Below are 27,139 nucleotides of genomic sequence, written 5' to 3'. Positions count from 1 at the left end.
TTCTTCAGTGTCTAGTCTGTAGTAATTCTATTATTGTTTTGAAATAATATGAAGTGTTGTCAACATGTTTCATCAAAGCTTTGATTTGTGTACGAAAAAAAATTTCTAACGAGAATCTAAATTTAAATAATGAAAGTTTAGTTTTATTTGATTTGGGATTTGCCAACCCTGCTGTAAATGATGAATAAAATTTATCATGTTTATTTTATTGATGATGTATATTTTTGAAAAGTAAACAAACTGTAAATATGAGTGTATTAAACACTTTCTTTTTGTTTTCAAGATGCCTCAGTTGCCACCTGAATCTACTAGCATGATGGCTTTAAATCTTTTGCAACAACTTAGTAGTCTTGCACATTTAGCAACCGCTTCCTATGACACTCCATCTTCTGCTGCTGATGTAAATATATTCTAAAATTATCACAAATTTCACAAACAAAAACATCTTAACTTGGAAATATTACTGTATAATCTCAGAAATTGTGATTACTCTAGAGTTTGGGAAATTCCGTATTTTAGATATTTTACTTTAACTAATACAGGGTTACCACTCCATAGGAAAAACATTGAAAACCTAGAAAATACAGGGAATTTTGTTACTTATTTTTGTCTTTTAAAAAATAGTGACCACTCAAAGCGTAATCTATGAAATATTTAACACTTGATATTTCAGCTATACTAAACCGTTTCAATTACTATAGCAATATTTAAGTATATCCAGCAATTAGAACTAATAAATATAGCTCACACAAAAGCACAGTTATTGTTGTTTCCTCTTAATATATTGTGTATAATATGTACAGGGAAAACACAGGGGATTTTTTTTTCCTTCAGATTTGAGTGGCAACCTTGTAATAGCAATTTTTGGCAACCAAAATTATTGTGTGGGGGGGGGATTGCGTGATTTAAAAGCTATTCATAGCAATTCGTATTTACGTGTTTGTAAAATCCTATTTCACAATTTGTATTGACACATTTTTAAATTTGCTGTTCATTTTCACACGATTTTAAAATCCAATATTGTGGTTCATATATACACGATTTTAAAAATCCGACATTCCGATTCTTGTTAGAACTAAGATTTTTCTTAAGTTAATTACTATAAAAGTAGTAATTTAGGTTGGTAGGTAATTAAATTATAAATCTTATTTTTTTTAAAAAGTATGTTGCATACGAAACATGTATAACATATGAATTGATATCGATTTTTTGCACATGAAATTTTCAGGGTTTTTCGCCTTTTGTCACAATCACTCCCGTGTATTACCATTTCACCTGGTATTGAGTGTGTTTATTTTGTTTTGAATTTCATTCATGGTTTTCATTAGGTGAACGGAATGCAACAGCTGTGGGGAATTGCTCTCCGTGCATTGAATACTGATGTGAGTATGGCAGCCATCCAATATCTGAATAACTATTACATTAATGGTAAGTTTTGTAGGAATAAATTTCTTTTTTCAATTCTTACTATTAGTTCACACTCTTCCTACGCATATCTTGTTCAAATAATTTTTTTTTTGGACATGTAGTGGAGGACACTTGATGTTAATGCAGTTTTTTCAAATATTGATTCATTCATTAAATAGGGATGAGCGAGAAACAAAGTGGTATTTTCTGATTACTTAAACCTTAGTCATTGTTTTAAATTTTACTATAAGCGATTCAGCTATTCACATATTTTAAGGATAACATCAGTAATAATTTCTAACTTATTTATTCTATCTATTTGAACAAAGAAATAGTTTATTGCTCACATTTAATTATTTTATATTCGCTGTGTCCGATAGATTCAATAAAGAACATTACGTGGTAGCACCCAATTTATACTTTTCTAGTCTGATACCGCACGCAGACCTGCCAACTCTCCTGCTTTTGCCTCAAATCTTCTCCGTCAGGGTGTTGTCTCCGTCTTTTTTCTATTTAGTGCATGATAGAGGGGAAAAAAAACAATTTGTGCAATTTCCTTCCCAATTTGTGCTTCAGATGATGCTGGGCATTTATTCAGAAAAATGTTCCCCGATAGCAACATCGCTAAAAATTACGAGCGTGCGTGAACCGAAACAGCAGCAATAACCGATGAAATGGCAAAATCGGAGAGGAAATGTATCTTGGATACAATTAGGCAAAATGTTTTTTCGCTTTCTATAGATGCAGTTTTTGAAATAATGCTAAATCAGCAACATCTGCAGTTTTAAAACAGTAGCAGTTAAAAAAAAATAATAAGAAATACATTTATAAAGTATTTTATTCATTATTGACATATTTTGTTAATTTTGAACCTCTTCCGAAATTTTATAAAATCAAAAGATGTGTTTTAATGTAATTCTATAGAACCTTACAGTGTTTTCATTACAGAAAAAAATGGGAGAGAATTTCTCACCCTTGCTCAAAAACAGGGTGAGATTTCAAAAAGTTAAGTGAGATTTCTAAAAATTAAAAAAACACGAATAGACATAGAAAAAATTATTTCTTTAATTATAATACATTTTTAACATCTTCTAATTGAATATTTTTGATGCATCATCATATGGAAAACGTTCTATACCTACCTTTTCATCAGCTATTATATTTTTTGGCTGAAAAATATCCGCATTTGTTTTGTTTTGACTGTTTCTACAGACATTTGTTCCATTTTCATTTGTCCGTTATGGAGTAGAAGATGTGGCCTTAACAAGGTATTAGTCCATTTTACATTCATGCACTCAAAATGTAAACGTCTTACATGAAGAAACCTTACCTACGGTGAAAACATGGTTGCAGAGAAATGTGTTCTGAAAGGGGTTCTGTAGTTCTGGGGGTGGTGTTCTGCTGTTCGCACCGGTTCTGAATAATACTGGTAAATAGGGAAGCTAGATAACAAGGACTGATGTTCAAAATAATGAAAGATCAAGGAAGAAAAGTGAAACGGATTTTATTCAAAATGGCAAAAGGCGAAATTTTTTCCAAAATTCGCGCATTTTGAAATTGATTAATTGAGTGCACGAACTTCTCGCGTTAATCATTTTTTATTGCGAGAAAAGAAAAAAATATGCGAGATTCTCGCGTTCTCGCGCTGTAGTGAAAACACTGCCTTATATTTTATAATAAGAATACATATCTTTATTAGTCAGTGTTAGAATCTTATTGTGGTCTATTTTATGTAGTATAAATAACATATTTTGAAATAAACTTTGTAGGAAATGTGAATCAGGTTTAATTTTCAATATTGCGCTATGTCGTGAAAGAGTCTCCTGCTTTTTTATTTTCTAAGGTTGGCATGTCTGCACACGCCTTTTTTTCTTCTTCTTTTCCAAGTCCTATTATTAGTTCACACTCTCCCTGTAAATATTTATATATCTTGTTCAAATTTCCAATTGTTTAATTAAATACTTTTTATGCATCAACTCAAGTTCATATACATTTGTGTTTAAACTTGTAGTCTATGACACTTGATGTTAATGCAGTTTTTTCAAATATTAAGTCATTCATTAAATTTAATTAATTTTAAATTAGATTTAAAAATAAATTTAGGGAAAACTTTATTATTTAATAAAAAGTAACTAAAATAAAATTTTTCTTTTTTGACCCTAAGTAGGAATTGACTTTAAAAAACTTTTCTTTTTATGTTACTTGTTTTCATGCAATTTTAATTGCTAAATAAATTTAATTTCTTCTACAGTTCATCATGGGACGCTTGAAAGAGAGGAAGAATTCATTCAACATTGTATGGATAATCTAATGAAAGCATCTGAGCAAACTAAAGAAGTAATATATGTTTTTTTTCTTTGTCCACTCCACTCAACCATACGCGAGCACATCGTCCATTTTTTTAAAGCTCTTTATTTAAATACTCATGGTAGGAATGCTATGTAATTTTCATCCCAGTGCAATACCTTTGCTGGCACCCCTCTCTCCTATAGTTTGTTTAAAGTAAGAACTCCCCTAGCCTTTCGTCCGGACCTATGGCGGTGACTATAGTAACAAGGTATAACTATTTCAAGTAGGGGTGTTGGGGCACTGTTTAGCACAGGTTTTGACTCAGGTAGACAAGATAAAGGGAATCTTTTTCACCAGTCCATTGTGTTAGCCCCTAGAGTGAAGAAAAGCTACCCTCCCTGAAATGTGCTATTCTAGTTTCCATGGCAGCAGACGACCTTATACTTTGTGGCCGGAGGAGTTCTTAACGTAGACAAACTATAACTTCCATACCACAACCCACGAGACTTTCAGCCATGACTGGTGTAACCTGTACCTTGTTGCGCATGCACTGGTTGCTTACTTGGCTGCTGGGATTGAACTTAAACCACCAGCAGAGTGAGCGGCAGCATCACAGAAGCTCTTTATGTTTGCCTTTATAATGACTTACAATAGTTTAGGATAACTTTTAATTTTAAGCATCTTTTAAAAATTCTGCTGAAATGCAAAATTCTTTGTTCTTCATATATTGGTTTATTGAAGAAAGATTGCAATTTATATTTTAAAAGAAGCGTACAAATTATGGTGAGCTAGTACCATAAAATTTGAATAACTCAAATTATTATCGAAATTGAAAAATCATGGTGAGTTAACAGTTAATCATAACTGTAAGGTACCTTGATACCTTGCAGTTACGATATCTTACTTACTCTCATGTGCAACTGCTGCATTTTGCAAGATATTCTCCATTTCAGGCTTCATTTTCCACCCTCTGATTTCGAATTGAAAAATCTTTTGTTCATTTTATAATGGCTAATATGATCAAGAAAAGAATTCTTTGTCAGAAACTAATTATTTCATCATGATCGTATAAAGTCTTGAAAATTATTTTGCATTTTGTTAAAGTATATAGTGCTTAAAAATATTTTTTGAGTGCTTGAAAAGTACTGAAAAGGTACTTATTTTTCGTTGAAAGATTTGGCTATCTACCCCGCATTTTATTCGTTAAAAGGCATCATTTCTCAAATTGGAAACAGTTTTTATTCTACACTTTTAAAAATGGCAGGGTGCTAGAAACTGAAAAGTATTTCCCTCTAAAAAAGGAATATTGTTCACACATATTTACCAAAGACTTCCAAAATATCCAAAGCTCTTAATTTTATCATGAAAGAGAATTAATTTGAACAAAATTAATTCCTTCAGCTAAATTCATACATTTTATACACATTATTTTTTTATTGACACATAGTTTTAAATTGAACGTAATTGTGGAATTTTGAAAATGTGGTGTGTCGTAATATTGACTTGTTGAAAATATCAGTATTTTAAAAATGATGTCAAAATGATTGAAAAATAAGTAATTGTAATAAATGCCGCAATAGAAAATTAATGTGAACTAGTAATGGAATCATTGAGGGAAAATGTGAAAATTGCTACCTGTAATATCCTATTAATTGCATCGGAAGGAAATATTTAAGAAACAGCAAACAACTACCAAAAAAATGATCCACCAATGACCTGGATTTATGATAGAATTGATCTTAACTGTGCATGTCAAAAATTGACTTTTTAAACCAAATAAAAATGATCAAAATGAGAATAAAACTAGTGGAAATGTCCGAAAGTGGCATGGATTTAGGGAGTCATTGCGAATTGAACGTGCCAAAGTGACAACTCAAATTTGAAATTCAAATGGCGTAATTCTGCATTAAAAATATCAGAGTTTGAAGAACCATGTAAAAAGGACCAAAAATATGATAAATAACTATTGAAATAGTATAACAAAAGTATGTAAATGTTGATGGAATCATCACACATCAAACACCTCTAAAAGTGATAACTCAAATTCCAAATGTGAACGTTATAATAAATTTTACAAAAATGTCCTAAAAGTATGAAAATCCATGTATGGCACATCACAATTTGTATTCACGTGGTTTAAAAATTACACATCGTGATTTATATTCGTCCGATTTAAAATATGACACATGGCGATCTGCATTCAAGCAGTTTTTAAAAATTCACGCATCACATCTATCTTTGTGTGATTTAAAAATTGCATATCATGATTTGAATTTAAAATCACAAAGTGCGATCCGTATTCGTGCAATTTAAAGATTCCTACAATGAGATCCATTTGTGCAATTTAAAAATTGTTAATCATGAAACACATTCACATGTTTTAAAAAAAGTATACATTCTAATCCATATTAGTATGATCAATGTTCAGGTGATTTAAAAATCACACGCGATCCGCGTTCGTGTAAATCAAAGGATCACACACTAATTTTTGACTATGCTGATTTTGGTTTAAAAAAATTTCATGTTAATATTTTTTTTCTGTTTGCGAACATAAGTTCAAATGTTTTATTTTCTAACAATTTCAATAGAAATAATTTTCTGTTTGATTCTCTGAAACTTATGTTGCATAGATGTTTTTGTTTAACAAATTGTTTTCTTTATGATAGGCTGAAGATAGTAATTTAATGATTATTCAGAGAGCTTTACTGTTGCTAAAAACTCATATTGAGGCGTTCCGACGAAGGTGAGAATACTTGTCTTTCTTTACTTTTCTTTTTTTTGGGGGATCACAGATCGCAGACTTTTAATGTTTTGTGTCCTTATTTTAGGTATGCATATCATTTAAGAAAGTGGCAGCTTAATGGTCGTGGTATGAATAGTCATAGATCAAGTATTCTTGAAAAACAAGCATCAGTTCTTAGAATAATTTGTCAACCAGCAGGATTATCTGAAAAGGTAATGCAGTATTACCTATCCTCTATTACTTAATGGAAATTTTATTTTGTATTAAATATTATCAGCATATTTCTTTTATCTAATTATTTAAAATGCATATTTATTTAAATATAATATAAACCTGCAGAATAAAATTCTAAAAAGTTCTTTTATTTCTTTATTTTTTTAACTATGCATTTTTTTTCAAGCTCTGTTAAATATGATATAAAATTTTAATTTATGGTCTCAAAAATTTAATTTTATAAGCACTTTTCAGATTATAAAGACTATTTGCTCCAAAAACTATATTTATTTGTTCCATAACACATTTTTCTGCTCAAATGATTATGCTGTTCCATGTTTGTAATTATTATTATTATTATTATTATTTTGCAACACTGTACTTCAGGAATTTCTTGCTTCAAAAGTTTTTCTGAATATAAGAATATTTGCAGTTCCCCATAGATTTTCTCATGTCATTGTTAAAATTTGTACATTAATTGAAAATTTTCTAACATTTTCAAACATTTCTTATTATTTCGAAATTTTTCTATTTACATGGTATCCGCGCACCTGGAAAGTCATGAATTTCAGTATTGAACAAAATTTTTCATGAAATGTCATGATTTTTACTATTTTTTTAAAAAAAATAATGGAAAGTACCGGATTTAAGTCGCCGAAAAATCTAACTTTTAAAATGGAATCCCCCCCCCCCCCTCAATTTCATCCTGTTCCAAATATCTGAATTCCTAACAAGATCACTACTCACAGTCATATTTTATTAGAATATAAAATGTCTTTATCATGTTCTTTAAAAATTATGGTGTTCTTTCAAAAAATGAAAGAAAAAACATCATTTCTAGAGCGAATTATCTTTTAAACTTCTGTGATTTAAGAATTTTTATTATTTTTTTTTTTTTTATCAATTTAAATTTCAACCAAGCCAATAATTGTCGATTTTTTTTAAAATTTCAAAATGAGAACAGACAAATACGGAGTATTTCTTTCCTTTCTGATGAACAAGAAAAGTATCTTTAGAATTGAATTTTACAGAAAAGAAAAGAAAAAAAATAGCTTTTGTATTTTTTTTTCCAGCTATTTTGCTTCAACTCTTTCTTTACTTTGTTTTTTTAAATTTAAAATCTATAAATATGAAGATGCGGAGTATAACAGTTTTGGTTATAATTATCATTTCAATGAATGTTATTATAATGCTTTTTTAAATTTAATTTTACATTTTTGTCGGAGAAAATAGTAACTTCTTTAAGTCCTGAAAAATTCTTGGAATTAGTCATGGGAAATCCTGATAAGTCATGAATTTGAAAATATAAAATGTAGCAGATACCCTGTATTTATCATTTTTTTTTTCTTTAAACAAAATTTATAGAGAGGCTTTGTTACTCTTCAAACATAAGATTTGTGAGTAATTTGAACTAGAGATGGTATTGAAAGGAAGAAAATAAATTTCTTATGTTATTTGGGAAAAAACAGATAGTTTTTCATAAAAGAAAATATTTTTTCAAAATGTTATTCAAAATTTCTCAGTAAATACAGCTCTTAATAGCAAGGTTCCAAAAGAACTTTTTAACATTAAACCAACAATATACTAAAAATTTCCACAATAAAGCATGAGTTTCTCTAAATTCAGTCTTGAGCCACGATGGCTCAGGGAATAGAGCGTTCGCCTTCCAATGATGTGAGCGGAATTCGAATCCCAGTCGATACGAATTCCGTATCCGGCTTCCTTCGACCACAGTGCTGACATAAAATGTCCTCAGTGCTTACGGGAATCATGGGTTAGAGTCCACTTGCCTCCAGCAAACCATGGGAGGTTCTTGTGGTCTTCCTCTCCGTGTAACGCAAATGTGGATTAGTTCCATCAAAAAGTCCTCCACGAAGGCACATTTCTCCCAATACTTGATCCAGAAGTTCCCTTGTCTTCTGGATTGTGTTCAAAGGCTACCTCGTTGAGCATTAGAAGTTGTATCGATTTTAAGATTGACGAGGTTTTTTCAAAACCTCATCTGTTTTTAGACTTCCTGGACATTTTTGGACTTATGGAATTGGTCTAATTGGGATGGACCTCTTGGGGATTAGAAACAACAACACATTAGAAGTTGTTAACCCAAAAAATATCAGGTTGACTGCTCAAGGACGGTAATAAAGTAAAATTAAATTCAGTCTTGTAATAAACAAGATTAGCTGTATATATCTGTCACATGATGTTCCAAATGAAAGGTTAAAAAAGCACTTCCCAATTCCTTTTCACTATTATTTCCCTTTTAACAACTTATACAATACTTGTTCAGATTCTGCTTATTTCATATCACGTTTAATTTACAACTAATCCATTGAAGTGCTTTCATAATTTTGTCTTAAGTGTAAGAAATAATTATTAGAAACGTATTATTAAAGTAAAGCAGTCACTATTTCTTTGCTTATTCTTTCATACACTGAGTAGCACTTACAAAAACACACTTTTAATCTCTTTCATTTGTAATTCAGGTGAGACACTTAATTTACAAAGAAAAGTCCGAGAGCTCTTCCTAAAACTTATGAATAATTAAGACTAAAATTCTATGACTGATTTCTCTTAGAATGTGTCTTTTGTTTGGGGATAATTTTTTAATCCAAGAAATTCATTAAGAAAAATATTAAAAACTTTTTCAACAAAAGGAGTAAATGAATTAAAACTAATTTCTCAACAGAAAGCATATCGTTAATTCATTTTCTGAATATACAAGGGGGCTTGTAGTTTGTCTACGGTAAGTACTCCCGCCCACCGCCTGATACTATGGGAACAAGAATAGCTTCTCTTCACTCTAGGGATAACACAATAGACCGAAGAAAAATATTCTCATTCTCTCGCCGACCAGATCCAAAACTTGTCCTTTACAGTGACACAACACCCCTATTACTATTATACCTTGTTACCATAGTCACCGCCATGGATCCAGGCGAATGGCTTGGGGAGTTCTTATTTTAGACAAACTATGTTTATACTAAGGAAATCAATTTAATCAGTTCCTCCTCTAATTCCCCCTAGTTGAAAACTACTGAGTAAACAGATTATTTTAATTGAAGCATTATAAAAACTATGTATTTTCTATAGACTACAATTGAAGTTCAAAGCTGTGATACTGTGGCTGATTTAAGAGCTGAAGTTACACAATGGTGGGAGCATTTGCAAGCAAAAATTAAGAAGCAATCTGTTTCGGTATGTTTATTTTTATTTATGTTCACAATGTTGTTTGTTCCATTTTGATTGATAGTTTTTTTTCTTTTTTAATGTATAGTATTTTTTTTATCTGTTAGTATATAAGAAACTAAATTTCATTTTTAAAATGTATTGTATTGCTAATTTACTCTCTTTAATGCTGAGCTAATTTTAGCATAGCTTTCCAAATTCCTATATTTTTATTTAATTTTATGTTATTACGAGATGCAAATGTAAGATTTATGTCTATTTCAATGTCTATTTGCAAGCAATTCATTTGAAAATCACTTTTTGAGGCGCTCAATCCCATTGTGGTTTTTTTTCCTTCCGGCCATTTCAACTTGCAATATTTTTTACAGATCGCGATGTTTTCAAATGATTTTAAACCACAGGCAGATTTTGAATATGACTTTACATTGTTTGTCCACCTCGGCTCACAATGGGACCTACAATATTCACAATTTCTTTGGCAATTTATTTGTCGTTTTCACTAACACTATTTTTATTACTATAACACACATCATTTAGAAATATGAATTTTCAAAATGAATTTTTCATAAGAATAAAAGAACTTACAATATTATGGGCTTAAGATCCACACAATTTTTTGGCTATGGTGCATAAAAGTATAAACCATGGTTTTGAAAATATTCCTTTATAATTTTTTTAATAGAAAAATACTATGCTACTGCCTTATATATATAAAATCTTTAAGCGTTTAACCCAGACAAGTTGCTAAGATGAGGATATATTTATATATATCTTCATCTTTATATAGTTAGGTTTTAGAAAAAAAATTAAAGCTTGTTATATTGAGAAATGTTTCATCATCATCATCATTAGCTCAACAGCCCAGGGTGGGCATGGCCTTCTCAAGAAGCGTTTTTCGAAACAAACCTTTTTCGTTATAGCGTTTTCCAGTTTTTAAGACCAAAAGGTCTTTTTCTAGGCCATCTATCCATCTGAAATTCACCCTGCCTCTTTTTTGTAGTACGGTCTTCATCTATTCTGATAGCGTAACCTGCCCATTTTATTCTTTGATGTTTAATAAAGTTAATAGTGTCAGGTTCATTATATGAGTGATAAAGTTCTAAATTTGTTCTTCTAAACCACACACCATTTTTTCGTTTTTTTTTAATTTCCTCCAAAAATACTTCTCAAGACCTTTCTCTCGAAGTGACTAATTTCAGTTATATGGAGTTGTTATATGCAGGAGCTGACCCTCATCCCTTCAAGACATGGTCCAGATTTCCCAAGCATATGTTGAAATTGATCTTCAAAGAGATTTATATAATAAAACTTTTGTTTTTCTATGAATTACATTAGATTTTGTGTGAGAAGTGTTTAGTTTAACATTAAATGCATGCTTTTGATTTATAGGAGACCAAGGATAGTGCTTCTCGAATGAATACTGGTGGAAATATATGCCACGCTTTTGGCACCATGCTGTCAGATGGACCCATAAGAATGATATCACAAGGTCAGGAACTGACCAGTGATTTAGATGAAAAAACATTAGCAGAACTTGGGATGAAGGATCATCAAGTAACTCATTTATTTTCAATTAAAAAATAAATATTTTTTTTAAATCACAAAAAAATTTTGTCTTATGAAGTAAAACTTAGTAATTTTTAGTTTATAATACTATGTCATGGATACCGAATTTCATATTTTAGTAATCGGTTTTTCAACGAGTATTATTATTTATTGTTTTTTCATTCATTTTGACATTGATTCATTAAGACATACCTATATATTTGATAAGTTATTATGACATGCAACATTTTCAAAATTCGAGAATTACGCTCGTTTGAAAACTAATTTTTAGAATGTGGAGATTTAACTAAGGAATTATTTTTAATTTGCATTTTATCTTTTTTAAAAAATTAGATTTTTTTTTTATTGATAAAATGAAAAATTTTACACATTTTGGGTATCTTAAAAGTTATGCAAATATTTGAGAAAAATGCCCTTTTCAGCTTCTACAGCTCTTTTTAAGGTCTAGAATCAACACTGACTTTATTTTATGTGTTGAAATACAAACCTTAAATATTGCATGTTGTTTCAGTATAAAGACAGGTGTAAAAATAATAAAAATTGAGACATTGGTTCCTGAAAAATATAACTTGTTCATGCACATTTTTTGCTGGTCTTTTAACACATATTTATTACACTTTTGAAAAGTTTTTAATATGAATTTAAATGAAAAAATTGGAATACAAAGAATGTCAAATATTTGCAATTATGAGGAAATATATTATTTTGTGATAATAACACAGACCTGGACATGAAACTGAAAGTCAAAAAACCCAAACAGCATATAATTCATTCAAATTGATTGCTGTTCCAGGAAACCACTAATAATTATTTTATGGTGGTCGAAATCAATTTTAATGGTCCTGGATGAACATGCAATCATTAATTTTGAACCCTGATAGATATCTGTTTTTGCCTTACTTAATTAAAAAATATAAACCAATCCTAAATTTGATTTTCCTTTTCAGTTAGTTTTTGTCTCTGTGGGAGCTCTCAGGCAGTCTCGAAGACGAGAGGGTCTCGAACCGGCATCCACTTTACCTCCTCCTCCTAGAGATAGACTTCCTGTTATAATTTTACTGAAACCCACATACTTTGAGCAGCTGTTTGGACTTATGCAACATCTATGTTCATTCACTTCATATTCAGAATCTGGGGTGTGTTTTCTTATTGTGTTGTTTATTGCAAATGAATGTTAAATGAATCCCTTTTTAGTTACATACCTGTTTCTTAACAAAGACTCCTGTATTTTCCGACTATCTCCTGTTTATCCGTATATTCTCAAATTATTCAGAAATTTTTTGGCAATAAAATATCCGCTATTGGCAAAAATGCTTATTCCTCAACAGATAATATTATTGCTAGTATGTTGAGTTTTAATAGTTTAAGTGCCCCTTGCAGTCAGGCTAACCGTGAAACGCTTACAATATCCCCTAGATGGCGCTAAAGATTTTCTTGCATGAAATAGCATTGTGATTTTGCTTTAGGACAGATATATCCCACTAGTATTCTTCATTGGGACAGATATATCCCACTCGTATTCTTCATTGGGATTGTTATATCCATTTATATTTTATTCATATTTTCTCAAATGAACATAGAAAAAGAAACAAATATGAGTTGTCCAATGTGTAATGTCAGGCTATGCAGAGATAGCTTCACCCTGTATCATACCATGTAAAAAAAAAGTCTATATAATAAATTTTTCCAGAATGATAGATTTGCTTGTAGTAAGTCGATCACTACAGGTGGAACATATATATCCCACCATCAAGTACGGCCGGGACCATATATGTTCCTGCCTCTAAATTGATAACCACTTGTCAGAAAAATCCCAAATACTAAATTTGCCTTATTTGTGACCAATTTTAACCTTTTGAATTATAAACAGGACAAAAATCGTTTATTCAAATTTGTAGTCAAAGGGCTAAAAAGAAATATTTTCTTTGCCGTATCGATTGTCATTCTAAATTACAAAAAATGCATGATTTTCACAATTTTCTCTGCAATATTTATTAGAAACTAGTTACTTTATCATCATATATCGTTTTTGAATTTATAGATTTTATGTTTATAAATTAAGAACTTTAAATGATAGAGAATATAATTTTTATTGCTGCTCAGATCCTGATTATGATTTTTTTTTGGAAAGTGATTAAAAATATTTTTTGAGTGCTTATAAGGAGCTTATTTTTTGTTGAAAAATCTGGCTACGGACCCTGAATCCTCAAGTCTCTGCTTATGGTGAGAACAATGCTGTAACTGAAAGTGTAACAGGAATGCCTCCATTACGATCATAGTGATATTTTATCTTAAATACGTGTTATTTGCCGTGACTAATTTAATTAAAATTATTATTTTTCTTTAAGATTTTTTTTTGTGTTGCAATTAGTAATTTACTTAGTTAATTACATTTTTCATTGTTTTTATGTAGCATTTATCATTTTTATGAAAGGGGCATAGTTATTTAAAAAGGTTTGCATGACTATATTTATAAGCATAGTTAGATAATATAGACGCACGCTGTGCTCAGATACATTGGTGGTGATTCTACAATTTTGCATATACTTATGTAATATTTATTGTAATGTTAAACAAAAAAAGCATCTGCAGGTGCAAAAAAAGTTTGGAAGTGGGGGGAAAAAGAAAATAAGAAGCAGATAACGTAATCATGATTTATGCAAGGTAGAAGAAAATATATGTTTAGTTGTATGCATGCTGCTCCCTAAGAAAAAAGATATAACTGACCATTTACCCCAAAGATTAGAGACCCCATCATTAACGGGATGAGCCTACTATCAGCTAATCTTTTTTACAACAAAAGTAAACAGTTGTGGTGGCAGCAAGAAATCTTATAATGTAATTTAATTTGAAGCAAACTTACTAATATTTATATGAATGCGGTTCTTAAATTTCATATTTATGTATAACTAATAATAATAATCTTTCTCTAATATTCTTAGTGTTAATGTGCATATATATATATATTATATTTATATATTGTCAAGAATAAATAAAAATATTAACTAGTTTTTGTATATTTAATAAAATTATTTTGTTATCAAGAAATATTATGAGTTTGCAGATACTTTTGGATTGGGTGCGTAGATACTTTGTTTTTATCTTACTATACTTAATGAAGTTTCTATTGAATTTCAGGCAACATTACCACATACTAAAGCACAAGTTCTTTCACGTCGAGTTTGGGAGATTTTAATGATGCTACCTACATCTCCTACAATGCTTCAAGGATTTAGGAAACTCAATAAGGTAGGTTATAATTTAGTAATCCTTTCTCTGATAGAATAACTTTTCTGAAACAAAAGTGTACCTATTGGAAATCTGCTGTATTTTTTTTTAAATATAAATATGTGATTTCAACCCCTTAACAGTGACATATTTTGTTCTTTCTTTTATTATAAAAGTTAGAAAACTGCTTTTTATTGTAAAAGTAAAATTTTTAAATGCAATAACTGCTGTATTTATGATTTTTAATTACACGTAAAAAAGTAATGGATTACACACTCATCTTATTCTATTAGAGCAAATTAAAAAATACTTTGAAGATAAATATTATACACAGTGCACTCCTGATTATCCGGGTTAATCACCGGGACAGGTCGCACGGACAATCGAAAAACACGGATAATACGAAAACTCCATTTATTAAAGAAAATATCAATATCAGTACAAAAAATATAAAAATTACTGACATTTACATGCTGTATAACATCAAACTGGGAATTTTCCTTTTAAAAAAATGTGTAATGCGTCTTCGCCATATATCGATACACATATTTTACGAACCGCAGTAATGTCACCGTAATCAAATCCTCCCATATAATGTAATAAAGTTTCCACAGAGCAAATTTTATTTCCCTCATTTACTACATCTTCTGCATCAGTTACTATCATCACTATTTTATTTGTTTTAACAACATAACGATGTCTTCATCAGTCAAATACTAGAGGCCAGGCTCACATGCATCACTTTGAAACCAATTTTCCAAATTTTCTTCATCAAGAATTTTGAAACCTTAGATTTCTTTTGCTTGTTCGAGAGTACTGTTATCATATTTTTCTTGAACATCTGAAGATTGTTCATCAAGCGGTATGGTCTTTCTCCACGATCGTGATAACGTAGACGATTTTACCTTTGACCATACTGCTGATATTCCATATACTGCAATCCAATAACGAATATTGCTTCCAAAAATTTGGTAGTGTTATAACTTTATGAATCAAATTTTTTTTAATCTTGAAAATGTTTCTCTTTATATTTTTTGTGTAACTCCGGAATGAGCACGGATAATCCGCAAACCGGATAATTGAGAGTGTACTGTAATTAGTATATTATAAAAACACGACAAAATCATTTTCAATACATAAATTTTACAGTATGGTATATCCCAAAACATGTTACTGCACACAAGCCCATATCGCACTCTTTGCCCTCGACCGAAGTCGTAATCGTTAAAAAACTAGGACCACTAGCGCCAGGTGAAATAGTGAATTAAGTAGCCTAAAGTAGAAACGAACTCAGCTCAGGCTTAAAAAAGTAGAAAGGTTAATTTTTCTCCTGCCCGAAGTCAGTTCGAGCATCACAAATACTGCACGTAGTAGTTGCCTGGACTGGACATTGGCAAGGGGTTAACTACATTCTGTTTATATAATTCTTCTCTTCTAAAATATATTTTATTTCAAAAATGCTTTAGTGATTGTGGTAAGAAACAACTGAAATAAACATAACTCTTTACAAATGTTTCTTGATCTTAAGAAAAATACTAATGAAATATTTATTAGTTTTTAAAGGAAATACTGTGGAAATAAGATAACTACTGCTTTATATAAGCAAAATGAGTTAATTACAAGTAAAAATAAGTTTGTCTTTAACCCATCACAATCCAAAGTACTTTTCTATGTTTTGTATTGAGAATTTCGTAAATGAGAATTTTTTTTTTTCATTTAAATTTTTTCACTGTGCCAATCATTAAAAAAAAGTTATTTGCAAATTACATCTAATAAAAATGAGGCTGGCAAAATTCATGATTTTTTAAAAAAGATATTACTTATTTTTGTGTAAATCAGATATTTTTTAATTTTCTTAACATTTACCAAACAAAACTGATAAAATTTATAACCAATGCTTAGTACTATTTGAAAATACTATTTTAACATACTTAATATTCCAAATTGAATAAATAAAACTATTGTAAATTTATCATAAACTAATCAAGGAATGAACGAAAATTCTGTTTATCTTTATTCAAGCTCAACGCCATCAGGAATTTGTAAACATCTAGTCTGTATCAGTTAGTCTTCAAATGAAGAGTCAGGAAACATTAGAAAAAATCAATTATTTAAATTTATTTTGGCAGAAAAAGACTTATCTGTACAAATTGCACATTTTATAAGTTTGAAAAATGCTTGTATGTAACCTAAACCAACATAAAATTAAAATGCTTATCATTAAAAAAATATATCACATATTTATTTATTATCTTGTTTTTTCACATTTGGGCTCATTTTTTTTAAATATTTCTTATTCTGTTTTATAATCAAGAATTAATTCTCTTGTTAAAACCTTCAATATCAATGAAATTAGACTTTAAAAAAATATTTTTCTATTGAATCAATGTTTTTTGTTGAAAAAATGTTTTCTGTTATTTAAATCATGCCTATCCTGACGAAAATTGATACTGTTTGCCCATGTATTCCCCAACTGCATAATAACTTGGGCCCTCATTGGCCGAATATTCATGAATTTTGGGTCTGTAAGGGTTCAAAGAGCCATTATTTTCCGATACTTGCCCTAAATAGAATTGTCCAATTTACTCAATATTTTTTTAGCCACTTTAAAACCAATATTGACTCTAAATAGAATTATCGGTGTCGCCCGATATTTTATATTCATTAATCAGCCATTAAAGGCCAATGTTGCCCCTATGTAGGACCAATATTAAAAAATGCAGACATCCTAATGTTGGTTCCTCGGTGTGTGTTCACATAGGACCCATATTGAGCCAGTTTTGAGCCCAACTGCGGGCTCAACAATTTATTATTAGTAAAAGTGAAATTGTATACATATTTTATGTTATAGGATAAACTCCTTCTAATTCTTTTATTTGTTTTTAGGTGTCTGATCCGAGTGACTCAGAAGCCAAGGCGTACTTAGAATCATTGATTAATCCAAAGAGCCCTCAAAAATTAATGTATTGCTTACAAATTGTAGACTCACTCAGACATTCTAAGGTTGGTGCATTAAAATGCTTCTGTAATTATCCTTTAGTTGTTTTTCAATTCATTTAACGAAGATATCTAAAATGACTTTTCCATCCATCTTTAGTAACTGCCGCCTTTTGACAGCCGTGCAAGGTTGCTAGAACAATCCGTGCCAGGGGTCTGTCCAGGGTATATTTAGTACTGTTTAGCGGTACCTTCACAAATTCAACTTTTGAAAAAACCGTAGTTTCACAAAATACTTTTAATAAAGCAAGTTCTCATGCAAACCCTGTTCTCGTTGCAATCTAGGGGGAAAAAGGAGGTTTTTGCCAGCCGTCCTTTAGGAAAAGGTAGCACGTGTTTGGTCAGATAGTGCAGTGTAGTAAACCTAAACGGTCGTTCACGTATCAAAGGCAGCTTTTTTTTTCTTTCTTTTTTTTATTTTTTTATTTTCTGAGATTTTTAAAATGAAACAACAAAGGTCTCCCTTTATAAACTTAACAGAAAGTCAAAATTTGAACATTATTCTTAACACTCAAACATTATATTAAACACTATTTTAAATTTATTCTAACAGGGCTTCATTTTTTATGAAAAATTTTTTTCCCTGTGAAACTTTATTCTGTATGACCAAGACAAAAATGTTTTTATAATGAAAATAACTTCTAGTGCTAATACTGTTAAATGCCTGTTTTTATTAAATTCAAGTTAAAATATAACTATGGACAATGATTTTTATGGAATTTTAAATTTGAATAATATTTTAAGCCCAAAATTTTACAAAAGCAGAATTATCTTTTTTATATGGGGAAAAATATACAGAAATTTACCTGTCATAGAATAATTTTTATTTGAAATGACAATTTTTGAAAATATTTTCTTACTTTACCATATTTTTGTGTTGATTTTTTAATATGATTTTTTTAACTTTCGCAAATTATGTCTACATTTTCACAAAATAGGTACCTTTTTTTAAAAAAAACCAAATATACCACTGCGGGCATCCATTCGATTCAGTAGTTATATTGTTATTCAACTAAGGTCCTTCTGTATATTAAAATTCAAATGGACCTAAATATAAATCATAACATTGCATGAAGAAGTCTTTCTAATTCCTCATAATAACAAAAATATAACCTCACAGCAATCTTAGCCATTGTGATAATCAAAACTGGAAGTCACTCAAACAGAATACATTCTCAAATTTGGTCAAAATTTATCTCGCAATAGCAAAATGTATTTATGGTTGACATTTGCTTCACTAAAGCTAAAATAATTTTTATTTAAGCCTTTGATAGGTGTAATAGACATTTCAATTAAGTTCTAAAATAAGTACTTTATCCATGCTTGTATCTATAGTATTTTTTCTTCTGTTCAAGGCTTTTATATCTTTGAAAGTAGTAGTATTCTTTATAATGGGAAATTGCAATGCTCATGGTGTGTAGCATTTTTAAAAAGTGCCTAAAGGTGCTTATTTTTAATTTTTTGTTTTTAGATGTCCTTAAAGGTGCTTTTTTTCATGGGGCGCTCTTAAAATGTGCCTAATTCTCCCTTTTCGAAAAAGGAATGTCGATTTTCTCTGTGTATTACGTAAAAGCGTGTTTATCACATTGTTCTATTCAACATCTTCACAATTCATTCAACCACAATCTATTTCAATGTGCCGTCAGTCGTTAGTGTATAAAAGCGCCAATCATTTTACACGTTTGATGAAATACTTACGAGTTCGCATGTGCATCTACTGAGCTGGGTTTGATGAGATTATTGCACTCTCGTGTGCACCTCTGCTGCCTTTCGCAAGATGCTCTCAATTTTAGGCTTCATTTTTCCACTTTCTGCTATCGAATATCTTGATCATTTTGTAATGGCTAATATAATCAAGAAAAGAGTTCTTTGACAGAAACTAGTTATTTTATCATGATTATGTAAAGTCTTTGATAATTATTTTGCATTTTGTTAATGTATAGAGTACTTAAAAATATTTTTTGTGTGCTGAAAAAGTACTTTAAAGGTCCTTATTTTTTGTTGAAATATTTGGCTATAAACCCTGACTGCTTTAATAAATAATGTTGTTATTGTATTTCTCATGAAAGATATATATATTTTTTATAGGGAATGAATTTGGAAAGTGTCTCACCCAAAGAAAAATTGGTTGAAAAAGAAACCACACCTTGGAATTTAAAAGTAATGATGATTTCTGGTTGATAGCTTTGAAATTTCTTTTATTGATTAATTTTTAGTTGACTCTATTTCATTATCATTAATAATATGCTCCAAAAATGTTAAGCCCTACTATATTGGTTTAAGGTCTGATTGTCTCATAATTGTTACATTCAATTCATAATCTCTAAGCAAATTTAATTTTATGCATTGAAATTATTTGTTGTTATCATAAGAAAAAACTCAACCATATATATGTATATATTAGGCGTAAGACTCTTGCATTAGTGAGCATTTTTTGAAAATGATTTTTGCTATTTTTTGACATTTTAATATATATATTGAAATGCCAAAACAACATGTAACACGATGTAATACATTTAATAAAGTATAATATTTATGTACTGAATATTGTAATGTAATAAATAACGTAAATGTAACACAACGTACAGTAACAGCAACGGGTAAGAAGAGCAACAAACAATCATTCAGAAAGTTTTGTTATTTGTGGTGATTTTTAAAAGAAATTAAACGTTGCAACTTAATTTGCCTTTGAAATAAAACTAACTACAAAATCGCTATAAAAAAAAATATTTAAATTCTAATCGAAATATGAAACTTAACTTTAGAGAGTATATTTTCATCACTAAATCGAAATATGAAACTTAAAACTTTAGAGAGTATATTTTCATGTTCAATGATGCTGGAAAATTCCTACAACACACTTTTCAAAATATGAACACAGCAAAATATCAGGAAATTTAATTAAAATACTGACTGGAAAAATGAATTCCTCAGGGTATGTAATAAACTAATAGTTTTGCAAAAACAATTGCTCTTGTTTGAAAAAAATGTTTATTTTCAATTCTAATAGGAACTATAATTGTTTTTTTTTAAATATATTTTGTGTATTAAAATGAGGTGTAAATGAAAAATTAATAAGAATATGTATGTTTTCAATTACATAAGTCAGAGAAATTTGATAAAATCAGCCGGGAAAAATTGGGGATTTTTTGTTTCCATTTCGTAAAAAATAATTGTTAATAGAGTTGTTCACTAGTTTATTTTTGAAAAAAAGTATGGAGAAGTTTTATCTATTTAAATGAAGCCTTTATGTTCAAAACTAGGGATATACCGTGTGCATGCTGTAGTTTCATTACCAAGTTATTACACAGCCAAATAATTACGTCACTAAGTACCTGAATCCAGTTTTTATGTCTCAGAACTTGGTACGGTACCAGTTATGTGGCCAATTTTACCAAGCATCAAGTGCTGGGTAACATTCGACAATATCCAAATTTATAGTAACCTTAATAATTAATAAAAATTGAAGTTTTAGAAATCCATAAATTCTATCAGTTTCTTAAATTCAGCTTTCTAACCAAATCTGTGCATGTGAAATTCTAGTTTCATTTATTGTGCAATAATTTTTAATAATATTAAATAATTTTTTAAAAAATTATTTAATACCAACTTTAAGGGCAAGTCAAAACTGAAAAATTAATAATATATAAGTCAGTCTAAAATAGATTTGATATATCACTTTTTAAGTTTACTTTCCATACAATATTTTTTCCCCATATAGTTTGTAAAGCATAAACCTCCAGTGATGATTGTGCTTCGGAAAGGTTCCAAATTTTTTGCTAACCATGATCGAGAAGTTTCCAGAAATCATCCATCACAATTCTTGTACATTTTATTTAAAAAAGTATTAGAACTAGAATTTATACTTGACATCTGTTTCATTCGTAAATATTTTTTTTTGGCAGAATAATGAATGTGATTAGACATAAAAGTAAACTTATAAATAGTTATTAATTTTAATTATGTTCCATGCAATTTATTTAGAATTTGATGTTGTTAAAATATCAATGATTTAAATTTATAAAGACATAAATTTTTTGAAATGCGTCGTTAATGTTTTTATTCAATTATTATTCAGGATTTCTGAGTTCGACACTATCACCTCTAAATGTCCCCGTTATTTCAATTCGTTCTTGAAGGCTGTATCATTCATCTTGTTTCATAATTCAATTCAAAACTAAATGCAACTTAATTTTTGTTTTAGTTTGTGAAATGTGGTGGACTGAATCATCTCTTTCAAATTTTCATGTCTGGAGTTCTTCAAGCTTCTGATGAGGGATATTGGAGTGAAGTAATTTTTTTTTTCATTATTCATATTAATTGAAACAATATTATTTGACTCAATTTTAAAAATTGAGATTATTTGTATTGCTTAGTATAAAACTAAACAACCACTTGTCTGAAAACGCTGCCTGATTCATTTTTAGTGATTGTTTTTATGAAAAATTTGATATTCATGTTCTCATTCATCAGGATAATATACTTTCCTCTATAAAATACAAAAACAAAATGCAAAAGTAAATTACATAAACTAATTACAGAAGGAAAACATTGTTGAAAAAAGCCTGCCTAAAATATTTCTATTTCTAACCAAAGCACACAACTTTTTGGAAATCTTAAAACAAACTGCGCCCACACGTAATGCGCAGAAGGAAAGCAAGAAGGCAGTTGCCCTCTGTTAGTAGAAAAACTTAACTGCTAGAAAAGCTTCGGTTAAGTCCGATCTAGCCCTATAAAAAGAAGAAAGAAAAAAAACTAATTATTTTCAATCATTTCTTTTTTTTTACCTTCAATATTGTAAAAATTAAAAGGTAAACCATTACTTTCCAGATTACTTAAAAAATTACTAGTAGCCTCTTGAAAGCATTCAACATTGTTGCAAATTTTATTAATTCCAGACAGTTGAGAAAAAACTGAAATTTTGAAAATATTACTACACGAAATTGTATCAAAATTACTGGAAAAAATAACCCTAAAATTAAAAGCCTTCCTTTTGTTATAAACACCAATTTTAATTTGGATCACAAATATTTGATTATTTCATAGGATTTCTTAAATCACTGTCGGGAGAAGCATAGAGTTTGAAGGTTAAAGGAACAAGTTCATAAAAAAATACTTTAGAAAATCTATTTCATGTAAACATAAATTGAAATGTCTTATTATCTCCTCATATTTGACGAAGCCAATTAAATCATTTGTTAGCCAATTAATCAATTTATTTAAAATCATTTTGAATATTGGTGAAAATTAATTTCTCCTGTTAAGTTTGACTTCTAAAAGTAGTGACTACATTTCGAAAGTAGTTTGTAGTCACTACATTATAAAAAAAGTATTTGTAGTTAACTACGATTGTAATAAAGTAGTTGCAGTTAACTACAAAGAAAATGTAGTTTTTCTGACCACTGATATTTATTGTATTTAAACGGAATTTTACTCAATTTCTGAAATTAACGGTGGCCGCTAATCGCGTGGCACTTAAATATAAAAAGTATCGATTAAATAACTGTATCATCACATTTTTTATCAAACTCTTATCATTTTCTTAGCAGACAATTATAATCATTAATGTATTTTGTGTTTTCTTTAGAAGTTTAAATAAAATATTTAGATAATATTAAATATAATTTTGTTTTCTGATAATCTTTTTTTTCCCTCCTTTTGTAAACTTTTTCAATGGTTAATTTAATTTTTTTTTTGTTTCACTTCAGTTCACATTGAATGCATTTTAAATTTTTAGATAATCTTTCTTTAAATGCTAGAATAGCTTTATTCTATTCTGGTTTTAAAATTTCAGAGGGACTGAATTTGTTATCAAGGGTTTAATTCCAGTTATGTTTTTGTATTAATTTTTTAATTAACAGTATTCATCTTTTTATAAAAGAATATAATTAGTTATACTATTTTCTGAAGAAAGGAAATCTGGTAAAATTTTGATCATTATAATTTCACTATTATAATCACAACATTACCAAATTTATTTTGTAATGAATCAATTTTATGCTTTTTAATAAATCATCATCAATGGCTCAACAGCCCAGGGTGAGCCTTGTCCTTCTCAAGAAGCTTTTTCCAGGCTAACCTTTTTCCTGCTCTTGTTGAAAAAAATAAAAACTGGAAAACACTAACTTGTTAATATATATATATATATATTATTGATTCAAAAATTTGAACCCTGCATTTCATGGGTTGAAAATGTGATATATAATTCTTAAATTTTACGTTGAACCAGTTTGAAGAAATTAGGACAGTTTTCCATTAGATATTGTTTATCAAATTTTCAGAAATTTGCTTCAAAAGAAATTTTTTTATTTTAAATTATGAACTTTTTTTTTATTGCTTAGAATTTTTAATTATTAAAAAGTGACCACTATTTAAAATATTACTGGTCAGTAACATGATTTCCTAATTTTCAGTGGAAACAAGACTGCATGACCTGCTTATTACGTCTTATCTATCAATTTGGTGTGGAAACTCTTGAAGAAGATGCTCTCAATGGGGAATCCGATTTACCCAAAAAGAGATTTAAGAGGACAAGGAAAACCAGCAATGACAAACTTTTAATCCCAAAACTGAATCAGGTAAAAGAAATTCATCATTTATATTTCGCCAGTATTGTGTTTTTATTTAAATAAACAAGCTTGCTTATGCAATTTAATTAATGTTATATATTTACCATGATGTGTAGCATTCTTAAAAAGTAATTAAATGTGCTAATTTTTTATTTTCGTTATTTAAAAGTCCTGAAAGGTGCTTTTTTTCATAGGGTGTTTTTAAAAAGTACTTAATTTTCCCTTTTCAGAGATGAGATTTTTTTCTGTACCATGTCCATTTTCACCACCTATCATGCAAAAATGTGCTTTTCACATTGATCTATTCAATGATTTCACAATCTATTTTGTTGTACCGTTGGTCTATAGCGTATGAAAGAGCAAATTATTTTACCTGTTTAATTAAATACTTGCAAGTCCATATGTGCATATATACTGAGCTGGGTTACGCTCTTATTCCTTAACAGATGGTGCTATTGCCAGTACTACAGTATATTGAGTGTTAATAGTTTCAATAATTATTAATGATTGTTTTTAAAAAAATCTTCTTTAGATTACGATTTATATATATATATTATTTACGTCTCTAAATGTGTTTTTGTAAGTGTTTGAATTTCTATTTTTAACTTACATGATTATGCATGATAGATCAAAACTTTACACGTAGGATTAAAAGCAATATCTCCGTTATTTTATTTCTTCAATGCTGGCAGGTATGCATTGTACTTATACATTTCTTCAAAGTTTTTTAAAAAGATGGACCAAATTTTATAAACATACATATTACGAAGTTCATATCGAATACGAATAGTACCAAAAGAATTTAAACAATCATTAGAATTTATACATACTTATGTTTCTTGAAACTAAGGTTTATACTTTATTGCAGGTGATGCTTCATGTGATGAGTGAGACAGAGAACGTCCTGAATACTATTTTATCTCTATTCCTTGAAGCGGCCTCTCCAACTGATCCCAATCAATACAAAACTGGCTTCTGGGGACGTTCACAGATAGTGTCCTGTGCCATGACTCTGCTTGTCTCTTGGGCCTTCTCGCAGCCTAAAGTTCACACTCACTTCTTTCGATATCCATTGCTCGAAACTCTACTCAAGAGATTAGTTTTAGATGATCCAGAGGTGCTTATTCAATTCATACTCTCCCTATATCTTATTCAAATTTTCAATCCTTAATAAAATACTTCTTATTAATCCATTCAAATTCAAATACATTTTTTTAAACATGACACTCGATGTTAATGCAGTTTTTTTTTCCAAATACTAATTCATTCATTAAATCGGAATGAGCGAAAAACGAATTGTAATTTTCTGATGGGCCAAACGTTAATCATTGTTTTAAATTTTACTATAGGCGATTCAGTTGCTCACATATTTTAAAAATAACATTAGTGATCATTACTAACTTATAGCTCTATTTGAACAACAAAAAAAAGTTTATTGCGCACATTTAAATATTTAATAATTTTATATTCGCTGTGCCAGATAAATTCAAGAAAGAACATTACATGTGCGATCCACGTTACCAAATTTATATTTTTATAGTTGTCCGATGCCGCACGTATTTTTTCCCCTTCAATTCCTAGTACTTTTTCCTACTCTCCGTGTACATATTTTTATATCATGTTCAAAATTTCAATTGTTGATAAAATACTTTTTATTCATCCATTCAAATACTACTTTTTTAAACTTGTATTGAATGACACTTGGTGTTAATATAGCTTTTTGAAATATTAATTCATTCATTAAATTTAATGAATTAATTTTAGTTTTATAGGGGAGAAAAAATTGTAATTATTTAATAAAAAGTAACTAATATAAAATGTTTCTTTGTTGACCTAAGTAGGAATTTTACATTGCTTGTTATTACATTATCGTATTTTTCCGCAAAAGCGCTACTATTTCTCCTTGATTATATTATATAGGTTATTATTTTAATTAATAAAATTTCTGAAGATGGGGCAGTTTTAAATTCACCATAATTCATTAAATTCATCATAATCTACAATAGAAACTTAATTAAATTTATTGGTTTTTCTGCAATTAACAGTATAATTGAATTACCAGTAATATATGGGCACCATATTGGAATTTTGTTGAACCCGTAAGTGCCGGATTTGGGGTCATATTACTTCCTTATCTTATCATTCCAATTAAAATTTCCAAGGCGCTAAGTGGATTTCTAGCTTGTGATCTTACTTTAAGATGGGGGTGGATACAAGATGCATACCTTTTAAATTAGTCTCCTTATGGGATGTTTTTTTAAAATTATTATTTCACTTATTTATTTTCCTGCAGGCCGATGTCGAAAGTTTGCTAAGAATTGGCGACTGTTCTGCAGCAGATCGCGATGCGGGCTAATATTTCGTCGACTTCGTTATTAATTTTTTTTAATAGTCTTTCTCTCAGAAAATTATTTCATCTTGAATAATTTTCCTTGATAAATTTTTTTGCTACTAAAAATTATTTCGTCGGAAGCGCCGCATGTAGGGAAAAAACAACTTTTTTTTCGATAGCGCCGCTGCACTTTTGCCGAAAAATATGGTGAATAGTTATATATGAAGCAAAAGCAGGCAATTTATATCATAGTGTCTCTTTCGTTATAGCCGGCATTGAGAAGAGAAGCATGTACTGGATTGTATCGTTTATGCCTTGGATCAAACGTGGATGGTCATACTGGGACTCATTTTGTAGCTCCTCTTTTGAAGAAATTACTTAGTTTTCTCTCTGTTGCTCAAAATATGAAACAGCCTCATTCTGATGTAAGTATTTGTACTGCAATCCGTCGTATTATTATATACTCCTGTGGTTGCAGAATTAGTTTTAAACATGGTGCATGGCATTTTTAAAAGGTGCTTTTTTCATCGAGTGTTTTTAAAAAGTGCTTAATTTTTCCCTTTTTTTAATCATATCAATTTTTGCCATGTATTATGCGAAGAGGTAGTT

The 27,139-nt window shown here is 29.4% G+C and overlaps 1 protein-coding gene across 7 annotated transcripts in view; it reads left to right on the top strand.

Moving 5' to 3' along the window:
• puf (ubiquitinyl hydrolase 1 puf) overlaps window positions 1-27,139 on the top strand; it is a 183,010-nt gene that overhangs the window by 51,968 nt on the left and 103,903 nt on the right. For 6 of the 7 annotated variants that reach the window (XM_087158629.1, XM_087158626.1, XM_087158628.1 and 3 more), the window contains 15 exons: window positions 284-400; window positions 1,329-1,428; window positions 3,659-3,744; window positions 6,363-6,439; window positions 6,525-6,651; window positions 9,743-9,847; window positions 11,228-11,392; window positions 12,352-12,540; window positions 14,543-14,653; window positions 17,519-17,635; window positions 19,718-19,789; window positions 21,834-21,920; window positions 24,043-24,207; window positions 25,067-25,315; window positions 26,800-26,955. In XM_087158629.1, coding sequence (XP_087014755.1) covers window positions 284-400; window positions 1,329-1,428; window positions 3,659-3,744; window positions 6,363-6,439; window positions 6,525-6,651; window positions 9,743-9,847; window positions 11,228-11,392; window positions 12,352-12,540; window positions 14,543-14,653; window positions 17,519-17,635; window positions 19,718-19,789; window positions 21,834-21,920; window positions 24,043-24,207; window positions 25,067-25,315; window positions 26,800-26,955 — 1,923 coding nt within the window. The remainder of the gene's footprint in view (window positions 1-283; window positions 401-1,328; window positions 1,429-3,658; window positions 3,745-6,362; window positions 6,440-6,524; window positions 6,652-9,742; window positions 9,848-11,227; window positions 11,393-12,351; window positions 12,541-14,542; window positions 14,654-17,518; window positions 17,636-19,717; window positions 19,790-21,833; window positions 21,921-24,042; window positions 24,208-25,066; window positions 25,316-26,799; window positions 26,956-27,139) is intronic. The other variant, XM_087158630.1, reaches the window with a different exon arrangement.

The sequence above is a fragment of the Parasteatoda tepidariorum genome, chromosome 3, assembly GCF_982258835.1.
Source record: "Parasteatoda tepidariorum strain Cologne lab strain chromosome 3, Ptep-v5.0, whole genome shotgun sequence".
Classification (NCBI taxonomy): Eukaryota; Metazoa; Arthropoda; class Arachnida; order Araneae; family Theridiidae; genus Parasteatoda; species Parasteatoda tepidariorum.
This window is presented reverse-complemented; position numbering and strand designations above follow the sequence as displayed.